The 14935-nt window shown below is 40.9% G+C and overlaps 1 protein-coding gene across 1 annotated transcript; it reads right to left on the bottom strand.

Moving 5' to 3' along the window:
- Positions 1 to 171: 171 nt before the first annotated feature.
- Positions 172 to 13146, bottom strand: LOC308111021 (MORC family CW-type zinc finger protein 3). The gene is made up of 17 exons (XM_080465711.1): positions 13006 to 13146; positions 12818 to 12890; positions 11091 to 11223; positions 10786 to 11006; positions 9374 to 9521; positions 8572 to 8725; positions 7634 to 7762; positions 7212 to 7331; positions 6989 to 7092; positions 5539 to 5640; positions 4868 to 4984; positions 4040 to 4117; positions 3790 to 3829; positions 3353 to 3711; positions 2403 to 2895; positions 1676 to 1854; positions 172 to 927 (listed from the first exon to the last, which is right to left on the bottom strand). Exons 1-17 carry the CDS (start codon positions 13042 to 13044, stop codon positions 771 to 773), a joined length of 2646 nt encoding a protein of 881 aa, XP_080321837.1. The 5' UTR covers positions 13045 to 13146; the 3' UTR covers positions 172 to 770.
- Positions 13147 to 14935: the final 1789 nt, after the last annotated feature.

Genomic DNA, 14935 nt, shown 5'->3' with positions numbered 1-14935 from the left:
CTCAAACTACTCAAATTAAATGTATTGATTTCCATCTTTATTTAATAGGGTCATTCTGAGAAAGCTTTTTACCGCCACCTCGTGACAAACAGTTGGTACTGCATAAATACAATTTGCCCTTCAGTGGGGACAGCAGCCTCAATGATGTATAAAGAAATTCGAAGTCACAGGGGAGATATAGTTTCACAGCTTTATTGAAAACAAGAAAAAAAACGTATTAATAAAATGGGGGGGGGGGGGGGTTAAAGGGGTCATATTATGCAAAATTCATTTTCTAATGGTTTTCCAACAGTAATGTCTCCTCATACCTGCGAATGATGCCCCACACCAGAAGTGAAGACAGTCTGTCCAGTCTGTCCTATGATCCAATATTCAAATGGAGAAAAATCGAGGAGAAGCTGGATTTCGGGCAATACACTTTGAATACAATGTTTTTGGACCAACGAGACCATGTCAAAGTGTTGAAAAGCTGCATAATATGACGCTTTTAAGGATATGAATGCATTTGTGTCATCATTGTCAATGTAAATTCTGCCACAAATTTTGCAAAATAGTAGAAAGAAGCAGAATTCTTTCTCAGTAAAATTTTTACTAGTTGTATTACAAGTGTATTTTGAGCATTTTGTACCATTTTTTCACCACGTGAACTAATGGGAATTAAAACAAGTAGCAAACGGACAATAAAAAGAAACAGACATTCTGATCACAAACAATCCAAACTGTCGGTAAAAAAAGAAACGTACAAAACCTCCCCAACAAACGTGTCGTGATCATAGTTTGAGTGAGTTGATCTCAATGGTCTGCTGCAGGATGTTGTCCACATCGGTGGTCTCCAGGCTGATTCCAGTCAGGTCCAGGTGGGGCAGGAGGGCTGTGAGAAGCACCACCACGTTCTTACGGATGTCCTGCAGGTTCTCCTGCGCAGATCTGACGGGACAGAAACTTTATTATTTCAGCTTAAAAGCATCTTGCAGGTGCAGGTGCATCTATTATTATTCCTCCACTCACAAGATGTACAGTGGCTTGCAAAAGTATTCTTAACACTTGAACTTTTCAACATTTTGTCACATTACGACCCCCCCCGAGTCAATATTTTGCATTCAAAGTTTTAGCTGCAAACAGCTGGAAGTCTTTAGCTCGGTTAGATTTGACTGAGAGTGTCTGTGAGCAGCAATTTTCAAGTCATGCCAGAGATTTCCAATTTGACTAAAGTCTAAGCTTTAAACTTTAATCTGAACGCTTGATTCTCAAACTATGGTACGAGAGCTCCCTCTAGTGGTACGTGGGGGAAAGACATATATAGTTTGATTAAAACTTGTTGAAAATCTAAATTAAATTATCAAAATAGTAGAAAACGTAGATTGAAAACATATAAAACATATGAAATTGATATTCAAATTAGGTATATAAGAAATAAGTGTATCTATATACATATGTAAACCTGTTAGAATTAAAATTCTGTGATTATGTCCGAGTGAGTTGTTGTGAAATGACTTTGCTGGGTGTCAACATGCACAAACAATTTAATTCAACTGAAATATTGACCATACAGTGAAACTTCAATAAGCCATACTCTGAATATCAATGTGAATAAACAACATACAGAAAGTTATGTCCAAATGGTGATTTCTTCATGCAGAGCATCAGAAAACGTCCTTCTGTTAAAAACACTCACCGGCTGCCTTCGTAGGCCTCGCTGTCACTGACTCTCGACTTGCTCTGACTGTCTGGCTTCTCTTTTCTCAACCTGTTCTGGCCAGGCAGCTCCATCGGGTCAAATATGACTCTCTGACCGAGGACGACCGCCCCCGGAGGTCCTGCAGCTTGAGCCATTCCAGTGAACGAAGTAGAGTTCTGAAAAAATTAAGAAAAATAATCACAGTTTGCCTTTAAGATGCCTTCTTAAGTCACAGTGTGAGACTGGACAGACTGAGATGGACTGGAGTAGAAGGACGCGTAGCCTAAATGTCAAAGGAAATAAATAAACAGTGATTTGTTCCAAAAAGATACTGTTACTGATACTGTTGACTATTTGTCAAAGGTTTTCAAACACCCACATTTTCCCAGTTTTCCTTTCACCGACTCCACGTTGCACAAAATCCCCGCCTGATGAACTGAAAACGTCAGATCTCAAGAAACCTCCGTCTCATTCTGATCTCAGCAGTGACTTTCTTGTGGCTAAACGTCTTGTCAAACCTGCAGCTTCTCTTCACTGGAAACAGAAACCTGCTTTACTACACCCACCGGAGAACAATACTGTTGACCTGATGCTCGCGATGGTTTGGTACCACAGTGTTTATGATGTAAGAAATCCAGAAAAGTCGGAACTCTTTGGGGTGTTCCACAACGTTTGACCTGTGGCGTATATATTTTCAAATGAAGGTAACATTGAGAGCTCTGACCTGATCTGCATCCGTCTGACAGCCGACGTCTCTGCTCACGGTCGACGCCGACACGAGGCCTTGTTTCGGAGTCTCGCCGCTGCTGTCAGTAACTGTCGTCGTGCCCCGAGAAGTCTTTCTGAATCCCGGGTCAAGATGACCCTGCAGCTTCTGAACCTCTTTCTCCAACACGGCCAGCCTCTGCACTTTAGCCCCCCCGTCGCCCCCGTCCAGGCTGAGCTGCCGCCCCTCCACCCGGCTCAGCTGAGACACCATCATAGTCTGCGCGGAGGAGAGCGGGTGGGACCAGGTGTGGACGGAGGAGGCTTGATTCACCGTGTCGGGATTCTCCACCCTGTTGCTGGCGTTATCTCGATCTGAAGATGACGTCTTGAATGCATTAGTCTCGGTCCTCATCTGGGAGTTTTGTGCCTGGATTTCAGCATCAAAGTGTCGTTTTCCCAGAAGGTGTCTCTTCTTTATCGCGTAGTAAAACGATGAGTTGGACTTCCTACTGTAGAGAAGGATGTGAGGGTCATTTAAATGAGTTAAATACAAGAACATCTACACTGCCCAACTAAAACAGGTTATATATTATTCCCATTCTGGTAACAAGAAGCACAAAAGTCAGCAATGTTATGACCGTCCTGACCACCGCTTGGACGTTCAGCACATTTAAGTTCTTAAATGGAACGATAAATAGAACTTTGATCAGTTTATTTGAACACCATTCTTAACTAGTTGCTTTTCTGCATAGATTATCTAAAAGTAAATAGCTTGGTAATTACGGTTTCAGTAGTATTTATCATTGCTGTACTGCATCAAATGTCAGATTTACCTCATTTGTGTTATTAGTTATTACTTGAGTGAAGTAAGCGGGGGGAGGATTGGAACAGCTCTCCCCAAAGAGGGAGTAAAAAAGATTTCCTAGCGAGTGCCTCGTTGTCGTTTGCTGCTGCAACACGACTCACCTCAGATCATCTGCACGCTCCTTCTCTCTCTCTGTGGTCTGCATGTCTGTGTTGCTCTTTCCATCCTTCAGGCCCTGGACATTGGTTTCATTGTCGGCTCGCCATTGTGAGACATCCCTCTCGTCTTTCTCCCGTGTTTGTGTGACGACAGCGGTTTGCTGCGTTTGTGCATTATCATTTTTCTGTGCGTCAGCATCAACCTCCCTGTCGTGTTCTGGGAGGTGGTCCGTGGTTGTCTCGTCGTTTTCGGGAGTTTTTTTTTTGGCATGACGCCGCTTTGCCGTCGACTCGACTGTGAATGTGGACTGAGCAACCGGATGAACGGGTTCTGACGAACTTCGCCTTTTAGGCTCACAAACCTGCGGCACAATTAAACACATATCAGTCCAAATTGGGGGAAAACAAAACTATTAAATCATACAAAACACTCTTCATACCTCGAGTGCTTTATTTTGTTTTCTGCTGTTGTGGTGCTCTCTGCAAGGAAAAGTTGATTAAGTAAAGAACCGCTATGCTTTAAAAAGTTGCAGCGAAACATAACTTTTGTCTTTCTGGGCAGCTTCTGAGAGTGAGAACATGAGACCACATCGCATGGAAACCACATGAAACCACGTGCAGGAAGAAGAGCGATGCACGCAGAATCTAAAACAGTCAAACTAGAGTAATTTAGTTGAAATGAGAATGTACAGTTTTTTGTGGTTCTTCTGGTAGCTGGGAGTTAACAGCTCCTCGCTGTCTTCGGCTTCCTCGGGTGAAGAGCAGCTCCTGAAACACACAGAAAGCCATTTTAGCACAACGCTTACTCCAGTGTGGCTGTGGGCCAGATCACACAACAACACACTGGCATGTGAGGTGACGTGTTTCTGTCTCTTGCTCTCTTTTTTTTTTTTTTAAGTGTGTGTTTAAGTGTTATAACAAAAACGTTATTTGTCCGAGTCAAAATGTCAATTATATTCAATGGTCTTTACATCAATAACTGCGGTGAGCAGCGATGACTACTTTAAGATATATATATGACCAATCAGCCCCATCGGGATGCTGGTTACAGCAACATATATATCCCACAAAACCTTATGTCTGCACTCACGAAAGAGAAATTCACAGCTTTTATTCTCGGTACAAACTCAAACTTGACCATTTAATTTGGGAATCTAATGTCACAAATACCATTCCTCTCCATCTTATGGTTGGGGTACTTTCAGTGACCCATTGAACTCAAACACATATTCTTTTCTACAATATTTCAAGGTTCAAACCAGGGATATTTTTGCTGAGAGGTTAGAGCATGTGACCTGATTACAAACATTAAAGCAGAAACTGTGTTCAAATGAGCAACAGCCCAAACCAGACAAAGGCATAGTTCCTCCACTGAACATTTAGAAATGTACAGAATCAAATTCCTGCTTCAGTCACACCAGTTTTGCAGCAGGATCGTGAACCAGCTTCATTTATTCATGAAACCGATGCTTCTTGAGCAGTGCAACAAAAAACGGCCAAATCATGAGAAATACGAACTTGTGACGTGGATTCGGGTTTTGGCTGCAGTTCCAGCTTTCTGGAGTGACTTTGTAATGGTCCCAGGGAACGCTCCTCCACTTCAGACAGTCTTCACACTGTAGCCACATGGGACCCCTGCAGAGACATGTTGTATGCAAAAGCTGGAATAAACAGTCCAGCTTTACTCACCACGGATCAGAATAATTAGTATCAAGGGAGTAGAGAGACAAGCTCCTATCATGAGCATGTACGTATACCACACAAAACATGTTTTCTTTTCTTTTCGGTTGAATCCATTCATATTTTATATTTCAGAAAATGTTCTGTATAAACGGGTGCCTCTTGTTTCAGCATGTCTACTCCAGAGGCGTCTTACTGCTCTGGTGTCAAGCTTCGAGATAAAAAGATAAAATCGTTTCGCTTAAGAGGTTTCAGAACTAAAGTCCACCTCCTGAGATCACATGACGATAGGACAACACACACAGGGATGATATAATAGCATTATCTTTCTTAAAAAAATTTTTTAAATCAATATCTATTGTAGATAACTTGTCATAGATATATGAAATCTAGATTTAAATACCAACCTGGGCTCATAAATGTTTCTGCTTGTTCACAACAGCAATGAAAGCTCTGCCTTGTTGGAGATGATTTATTTTGTGTGAAAGCAGAGAAGTGTTGACACTCACTCATCGGTGCAGTCCATGTCTGCAACACAAAGCTCTCGCTCCTTGGCCTTCTTCTCTTTCCAGTAGTCATTGAGTTTTTGGCCCATTGCTCCGAGGGTGAGTCTTCATAAAAGACACACAATACTTGAATAACCATGCTTGTATTGGAAATACAATTAAGAGAGAATTAGATGAATATTTATATTGACATTTACTGTCACTGAAGAAAAAAAAGCAGCTGTGTTGCAGTGATGGTGGTGTGTGTGTCATGTTTCATGTTTTCCCCCCAGGCGTTATGCTTATTTCCCTCTCCTCTGCCGGGGTAGAGCCCTGAGGAGCAACAAAGGTGTCCTTCAAATAAATCAGATGGAATCAGGTAACTGCGCTTGGGAGATGTTTTGCCGCTTGTTCGAGCCTCCACGTTACAGAAAACCAACACATACAGACCAATCGCTGCTCTTTGACTCTCGAGGAAACATAAACCGGGTGTCATCAGAGTGCTGCAACACAGAGCTGATAATATACCCACCAGGACTTAAACAAATGAGCACAAACACCCGAGGGAGAGCATTTAAAACATGTGGCGACTCCAGCTGGACTTTGAGGAAAAGAACAGTGTGACGGTGAGGGGGGAAGGGACGAGGTAACATTGTGTTGAGTGCAACTGAAATAAACATCCCAGTGTCTTTCAAACCCAGTGACTCCCTCAGACGGAAAGTGGTACATCCCAAGGACGGCATTCGAAGAAAGACACAGGTGGTTTGAGAGAAGGGTTAAAGAAGCCGTCAGTAGGAGAATCCACAATATCACCCACATTTACATCACAGTTGTTTTGTTTTTTCTTCTCTGAGAAGGAAATTCCATAATATTCCATAATCAAACTTCAAAAGTTCATGGTCAAGCACAAGGGACCTCTTTGTTATCAGCGAGTTAGAAATGCAGAATATTATACTTAAAATGCTAAAAACCATAATCTTATAATAATAATTATGCCACCTTGCTATCTGAGGCCTAAATGCTAGCATAGAGTTCCTTTGTTCGAGACGCTTAAGAATTGTCTGGCCGTCTGTGTCTAATCGGACAATAGAACAAAACCGTTCATTATTAAACCTGCTGAAACGGTATGATACAGTCAAGGCCAGACCCTGGTGCCCTGAGGTGCTGTCGTTTTCTTTGTACGACACATCTCCAGGGACCAGCGCTCATCATTGCATGTTGGCTGTCTTTGATTAATAAATAGTAAAACCTATCTTGTTGAAATGAGACTTCTTTAGACAACCAAGTTCAGGATCAAAGGACCGGGGAGGGTTGTGGACTCTAAACGTCTGACCCCAACAGAAGCCCGTTGAATCAAGGGTTGAAGTTCACTTCAATTATAACCTTTGACCTCATAAGCCATTAAATGAGTATTGCTATGCTGAAAGAATGTTGTGTCAGTATGTGTTTTGGATTTTTTTTGTCTCTATTGTACCTGTACTCTTTGGTGTACTCAAAGTCCTGCTTGTTGTGAGCAGGCTTAAGGAAGTTGCACTCGATTACGCCGACCACGCCCATTCCCACCATGTGAGCTGCAGTCTGGAGGAAACACAGCCAGATGTAATTTTAGGCAGCTTCCCCATAAACAGTTTTCTATTTAAAAAAATTTTTTTTTAATTGTCACGTTCAGAGATATCGGTATCATTGTTCCACTCAACCTTAAGCTGCCAGCCGACTTTCTCGTACGCTTTGATGAGTCGATTCTTGTGGTACATCATGATCCCATTGTGCTGCTTGTTTTTCGGGTCGAGTCCGAAGGTCACCTTCACTTTCTCTTTCTGATAGACGTCAGTTAAGGCAGCAGCACTGGACACTGGCACATTTCACAACGACAGCAAGCAATGTGAATAATAAACAAGGAAAAATATTAATTAAATAGATTTTTTTGGTAGACCTAAACTTACATAGAAATATGTAACTATAATGAAAAAAACTGCTGATTAAAATGATCAGTGTTGAGAAAATTGTGCATATATATATATATATATATATATATATATATACACACGCTGATACGAAAACCTACAAGTCTTCCTATTATTGCGGCCGTTTAAATATCTTCATTACAGATATTGGATACACTGAAGTGTGGTTTGTACACGTCGTGCTCAATGTGTATCAGCCTCTTTGACACCAGCTTCGCCTGAACCTTCTTCCCCCGCAGGACGACCTGCGTCCTCGGCTTCAGGTACAGGATGCTGAGGTACGCCTAAGACAAAAAAAAAACATGATCACTATTGATCAAAAAGACATTCATTATTTTCCAAGTCTGACGCCATTTTCACTCACGATTTTTCAAAGATGTGGACTAACAATCAACATCCTGCAAGCAACCAAGTCATTAAAAAAAATGAAAATAAAAAATCAAACGTGGAGTTAAGGTGCGTATACTGAGTGCATGCTTCGACTGTCCTAAAAAAACCGACGAGTCAACTTCTCAGTGTCTTTTGTTATTACCTGAAACCGGTGGCCTCATGTCGTACAGTGCCAGGGTTTTCACAAGTTTGAGGTAAATGTTCTCAAAATTTTTTACATTTAAAAGCCAGCCATTTTACTATACCTGACATGACTGCTACACACTGATCAATCGAAAAGCAGCGGGAAATTACCCAATGATCTAAGCGACACCGATCATTCGCAACTTCCCACTGAAGTAGGACAGAAGATTACATTCAAGCTTCCCTCCTGCTCCACACGTCCAAATGCTCAAACTGCAAACGTCCACAATGTCACCTGCAGGATCATAGAGCCTGACTTTGCACCACACTGGATCTGAGGTAGCTGTGTTATTATTGTTTGGGCAGTCTTTTTAAACTGTCTTCCAAACCGGAGTATTGTGTTTTAATACCCCGCCCTGCCCTTGGGCAAAACAATGAATCATTGATTGCGACCAATGATGTGACGTTCATCATCAGCCAAAGACAATAGCTTGTGAGTGATCATGGAAAAGTTACTGAGACTGATAAAGCAGTGAAATGTGATCTATCATTATCTATTAATATTAATTAGCCAACTCACCCTGAGGCTGTACTGCATGTCTGGGATGTTCTTCTCAGCTCTGAAGGATCCACCGTTCCTCTGGTCTTTTTTCAGCTGATCCATTTGGATCTCAGGTAAGCGAAAGTCACTCTCGTCAGTCTCAAAGTCGATTTCAGACTTTCCATCTTTGGCTCTACAGAAGAAAAATACTAATCAGTTGTTGGACAGACACATATAGCGTTTCACAGCAAAGAAAAAGTGGAATATTGTATTTTATGCGACAGTCTTTGTAAGATATTTGATGAGTTTTAAGTAAGTGTGTTTTTTTTTACTGCTTTCTGCAGCTATATTATAAATGTGTTTTTCTTATCTTCTAGAATCAGTAGTGATGCTTGTGGTCATCTTTGAGACTTTTTCAGCTTCCAGTGGGAAGAGGAAGTGAAACAGATGATCTGAGAAACTTCTTGCTTGTCAGCAACAGTTTCAACTTCTTTTCTTCTGAAATTAACATGACAAAACAAAAAAAACTAAAAACCCTCAAGATGTAAACATTGCTCCTCTTGTATAAACTTAAGGGTTGGTTTTGACGGTGTCGCTGACGGTGAATTTGGTTAATCCACGCTGAAACAAATACATGATATCTGTGGCTTTTCACTCATTCAAATTGAACTCAACACGCGGACCTACGAACTCAGATCATCAGGTTTACAGGAAAAGTTAAACTAATAAAATATTCACATTAATACAGAGATATACAAATATTAGAACTATGTTAATGAGGTTTTGTCATCAGTACAGTTACTGATGAGCTGGTGGAAAGTAAGAAATGTAAGACTCTGACCTGCGGAGGTTCCAGATTAATATTTTGGTGCCTTTCTTTGAGAGAATGGAGTCGAAGTGTTGGTGTATTTGCTCCACGGAGTTGATGACGGAGTGCTGAAGAATGGCAGCCAGGCTGGCCTCCGAGTCCTCGGTCACAACGAGAGACTGTAAACACACGAGTTAAGGTCTTTTGGTGCTTTCATACTTCCTGTGACGTGCTTTATTTTTTGAGCTAGAGACAACAAAAGAGTAATTGCTGGATATGCACAAATCATCGGGAGTTTAATTGATGTTGGACACAGAAGACTGCTGTCCTATTTTCACCACTTCACTCGGAAATGAGTGGAGGAGGAACTGCTTATCAGCAGAAAGATGGCTGCCTTCTCTAGAGAGGACCACAACACACCTCTGTGGAAGATTACAGCACTGGAGGGAAAATCTCACCGAAGTGAAAACGGAGGTAAATGGACTAAATCACTTCACCACTGACTGAACTTAGTGCAACCGAATGCAACGCACTGCGTATCTTTGCAAGCCTACCAGCTGTCATGCTTGAACAAGACGTTCACCTGTAGAAACCAGCGGGGAGGGAAAAAAAATGGAGCAAACTTATATTCAACGGGCCTGCTGCAACCTGAAAACAGATTTGCTCCACTGCCGCAGGACGTTTAAAAACAATAATGATAGAAAAAAGTGAGTAGAGGAGTCGAGGGATTCAGCAGGTTGCTAAGACTGAAGTAAATCGGTTTCCACTGCACACATACCTCATTTATTGTATTTTATGCTCACAAAACTCTCTATATTTGGCCACATTACTCCAGTTCTCAGGTCAATAACGCTTGAAAGTTCTCTCCCATTACGTTGAAAATGTTTTATCATTTTGTACTCATTGCTGTAAAGGCAGCGCTGTATTTAACCTGCTGCTGAAAGTTCCAATACAAATAAAGGTGCCTTGCCTTGGCAGCAACCCTGGAACTTGGACTACTTACCATTCAAATCAGTAACAACGCAACATTCAAATTACTATCCGTGTGTCGTTGCAACCATTGTTGGCTTTTAGTAAAGATCTTCAACCAAGTTTTGGTAGTGAGGGCAAAGCGCAGAGCACAACTTGTAGAGGTCACCAGTCCAACATCGGGCCAATGAAGGGAGAGACACGATCAAACAGCTTGTTACTGTAATGTGTGACATGTGGCAGCTGCTACTGGTAATGTAACCAATTATCTGAAGATTACTCGTCTTTGGGTTGTGTACAGAAGAGAAATGATCCCGAGAAAACCATTTCATGCAAGCACAGTGAAAGTATGCAAATTCCACACGGGAGGGGTCAGCCCTGAGGCAAGGCTCAACAGCCAACAGACACATCATCTGTCTAACAGTTTAAATGTTGTTTCCGGAGGACACGCTGTCTCTGTCCCTTCTGAAGGATATTAGTTCGCTGGTTGAAAGGGACAATGGGGACGATGACAGCCTGGGCTTTGATGTTCTCCAGGTAGGTCTGAGACAGCAACCCCACGCTCTGACAGCCTCCGGTCTTGGTGAAGATGAGCGCGTCGCGGCCCAGGCGCATGGAGCCGGACTTGAAGCCATTCCCATACACGCCAATGGCCTGCTGACTGGCCTTACCCGAGCCCTTCTCGGTAAAACCAAAGCTGGAAACAAGGGGAGAACAAAGAAGGTTAGGCCTGTTGGGACTATTTAAAGATAGTATACTGTTTTTCCCCGCTATCATTTACCTGAGCATTTTGTGCAGCTTGTTTGGAGTCATGCCGCTTCCGTTGTCCGTGAAGGTCAGACAGAGGTCATCGCCTTCTTTAACCACATCGATCCAGATCTGTTTAGCGGACACACCGGGGTCTGAGGCATTGTCTGTACAAATGATTGACGGCAAACAAAAATGACTTCACTTGTGGTGAACTTTGCACTGACATATATAAACACATTCTTATCCAATCACAATAAACTCTACAGACATCTATGAAAAACACTCAAAAGCATGTACCAACAAACGTAGTGAATAAACTACATGCTGGATTCTCAACACAGACAAGACCAATAATGACATTTCTTTGCCAATAACTAGACCCAATTATGTGAAATCCACAAAGCTTTGATTTAGTTGATTAATAGTCTGTTAGGCCTGTACAGCTGCAGCAGCACCCCATCGCCAGTATCCAAGAAAAGAAATGTGACTGAAGTGTGCAATAAATATTGAACAAGAAAACAACGTTGATCCTTAAATGCTCGTGTTGACATTGGGTCTGTTCACATACAAGCTAAAAATTCGACCATTACGTCAATTCATGAAGACACAGAAAGTGGACACAGAGCCACTTCTGGAGTGAAGTTATACATTTCATGTTTCATAACATGACCTTCAATACGACAGTAGGCATCACCAAGTTCAACAAGAGCATACTGTAGTTAAAAAAAACAAAAAAAACGGAAGTTTGATTCTTACTTAACTATGGATTATTCATGTTATTGTGTCTTCAAAGAGCAAGTAAATGCATCACATCAGATTATGTATTTGCTCACATCGTACATCTCTAAAGAACACTACATTATACACTACATACACTACACACATATTTGTTTCCCCACCAAAAAAATGGAGCGCCAAATGTTGATGTGACACCATCAATGGATAATTCCAGAAGCTATCATATATCCTGTTGTACAAACAACTAACTCACATGAATCTATTGTCTCTAGTGTTGGCAGTAATAATAATGCTTTACAGTAATGCCATTACTTCATCCAGTTATCTGATTTTTCTTTAATGAGATATCTCACTTTAACATCAACACTGACCGGTCCACTGTGCCCATAGTTTACATTTGGATTTAAATGCTGATCTCTACAAGCTTAGTAATTCATCTGCTGCTTCTTATTGTCAGGTGAAAAAAATTATTTCCGTCAAGAAGTAGAAGTGTCATGCTTGGTGTTGTATTTCAGCGACAGATTGTAACCTCCTTTCAAAGAGTGCAATGCAGCAGACTTAAATAATGACTGAATAACAGTCCAAAGAATGTGTGTGTGTAAGTCAGAATTTTACTTCCAAATGAGTGTGTTAAGTTCATAAGAAATTACCCTTTCTTAAAAAAAAAAACAACCCCAAACCAGGTACTTCCTGGAGTCACTGTTGCCAGAAGTCAGTTTGTTCAGTGCTGAAGCGCAAACGAGATTCTGAGCGCAGGATTGTTATCCGGTGCCAACTAGAAGACGAATTGACAGCTCAGACACGTCATGTTAGGTTTGCTAAACCACCAAGTGATTTATTGTCACCAGTCGGAACTCTTTTTCAATACATGCTTACAAATCAAGAAAGCGGTGAAATCAACAATAGTGTGCGATCATGAAGACGAAGAGGCGCACTTCATGCGTGCGCCTGAGGAAAAGCGCACAAAGTGAAACTGATAACTCGCAGCAAGAACAGCGTGCAGGATCGCGGAAATCTTACCTATTAACTCTGCCACCGCGCTGAAAGGCCAGGTATGACTTGTAGAGTTGCTGTGCAGGAATGAGGGACTCATCTAGAAAGGGTCATTTGTTTTATTTTTTAAGAAAAGAACTACATCAGCAACATGAACGCACCAGAATTAAACTTCAAGTCAACCTGCAAGTCAAACAACACGTAAAAATACATACGGAGCTCAGACGAATCCCGTGCTCGTTTAGGCTCGCCATGGTTTTCTGAGTTCTTTGCGTCCCGCGGTGTCCGAGACGTGCGCGCAGGTAGCGGAGCGCACGAGCTGCAGGTGCGCGCTGTCCACTGATCCTCCGCCGGAGCAAGTCAGCTGAGACCTGAGGGCTGGTTTGTTTTCTTTAATGACTCGATCCTTTTCTTCCCTAAGAAGAACCGGCTCTTCTGGCTCTGTAACGACTCCCAAACGGCTTGACGTGTTATTTCACACTGGATCCCAAAGTGGAGACAGAGTACAGAAGTAAAGCATATGCAAAATATGCAGACTTTTAAAACACATTACATTCACGTTTGTTTCAGGAATCCAATAATTAAAGAACTCAGAGTGACAAATAAGTCAAACTAACACCATCGTAGTAATAGAGATTATTCTAAGCTAATATGTTTTACAATAACATGAATAAAGGTATGAAAGCAACATGTTTTGAATATTCTGTTTCACATTATAACAATATGAAATACAATTTAACAAATATGAATAAGCTTGATGATAAAACAGGATAAAATTTAACGTTATTTAATGTGAAAAACATGTATTTTATAGTTTTAAACTGATCTATGATCTGAGCAGCTCTTATCTGATAGGAAAGCTTAATCCAAAACTTATATGCACCTGAAGGATAAATACAAGCCAAGCCTTATATCTTAATCTGTCAAATGTCTCTGACCCGGATTGTGCACATGCGCTTCTTTGTAAAAGTATTTATGGTCCTAATTTTAATTTAGATCCCTCTGATGTTTTTCAAGCAGTTTTAAAATGACGTGGCAACACTCACAAAAGTCGACAATTTGCAATTAAACAAAAATATATAATATTTGGCTAAATATTATGACATGTTTTTATTTGTTAAGCTTTTAAAGGCAAATACTATAACTGAGGCCTAAATTGAAGGGGAAAAAAAGACCAAATACCTGCTTTCATATTAAAAGGATCCACAGAAATTTACAAAGTATGACCCTAAATAGATTCTTTATTATTTATGTATACTGTTGTGATATGATGAAAGTTTTCCACATTTCTGTGTTAAACAACATCAGAACTTCCCATATTTTGTTGCTCAATTGTTCATACTCTAAAATTAGATATATTTTGAATGTTGGGTCCTTCTTTTATCATTGTGGCTTATTACTTGGAGACACAGGAGGGACACCAAAAAATCAAGACGAAAAAGTTTTCAATATTTGTGTATTGGTTAATATTATAGTCCAAAAAAAGTAATGGCACATTCATGTGTGGAAAAAAGGCGTTCAAGTTTGCAGCTTCATCTGCTTGGAACGAAATACAAAAAACCCCTGAAACTCAAAAACCTGGTTTCACTGGACTCTTAAAAAGTTTGGAGGTCGACAGATGTTTTGAATAATAGACATAGATTTTAATTTGTGGGCAATATTTTTGCAAATTTGCATGTTTTTCTTTTTATGTAGTGAAATTTTTCTTATGTTTCATGTGTCTGTTTTGTCTGAAACTTTAATCTACTGCTGCCAGTCTTGGCCAGGACACCAGGACACACTTGAAAAAGGGACTTTTAATCTCAACAAGGTTTTTCTGATAAAACAAAAAAATAAGGGTTTGCAGAATTTATGTTGTCCTTTGTGACACCGATTGTGTTTATTGGGATAATAAGTAGCCTCCTACAATATGGTAGGTTTTCATCTTCTGGTATGTCTTTAAAAACTTTGCAAGTAAACTAACAAAGGCTGAGTAAACTGTCTTCAGTCAGGGTTTGGCTTTGCTGCTTATGAATTCACGTATATGTTGAGATGAGGAAGAACATTGTCACTGCTTCAGTGTTAACCGTCCGTCAAATCGGTGGTTTTGCCGCTGCGGCTGAGAGAGGTTCAATTTTTTTATCCTCACACTGACAAGAGACCGAA

The sequence above is a fragment of the Lipophrys pholis genome, assembly GCF_963383615.2.
Source record: "Lipophrys pholis genome assembly, chromosome: 6".
In the NCBI taxonomy this organism is placed as follows: domain Eukaryota; kingdom Metazoa; phylum Chordata; class Actinopteri; order Blenniiformes; family Blenniidae; genus Lipophrys; species Lipophrys pholis.
This window is presented reverse-complemented; position numbering and strand designations above follow the sequence as displayed.

Bases quoted from the DNA above. Each gene is read 5' to 3' on its own strand.
- LOC308111021 (XM_080465711.1), bottom strand. From the start codon at position 13,044: ATGGCGAGCCTAAACGAGCACGGGATTCGTCTGAGCTCC. The intron at 7,763-8,571 runs GTGAGTTGGCTA...TTTTTGTCTTAG, and splicing joins ACATGCAGTACAGCCTCAGG to GCGTACCTCAGCATCCTGTA. The intron at 2,896-3,352 runs GTGAGTCGTGTT...CCTTCTCTACAG, and splicing joins GAGCGTGCAGATGATCTGAG to TAGGAAGTCCAACTCATCGT.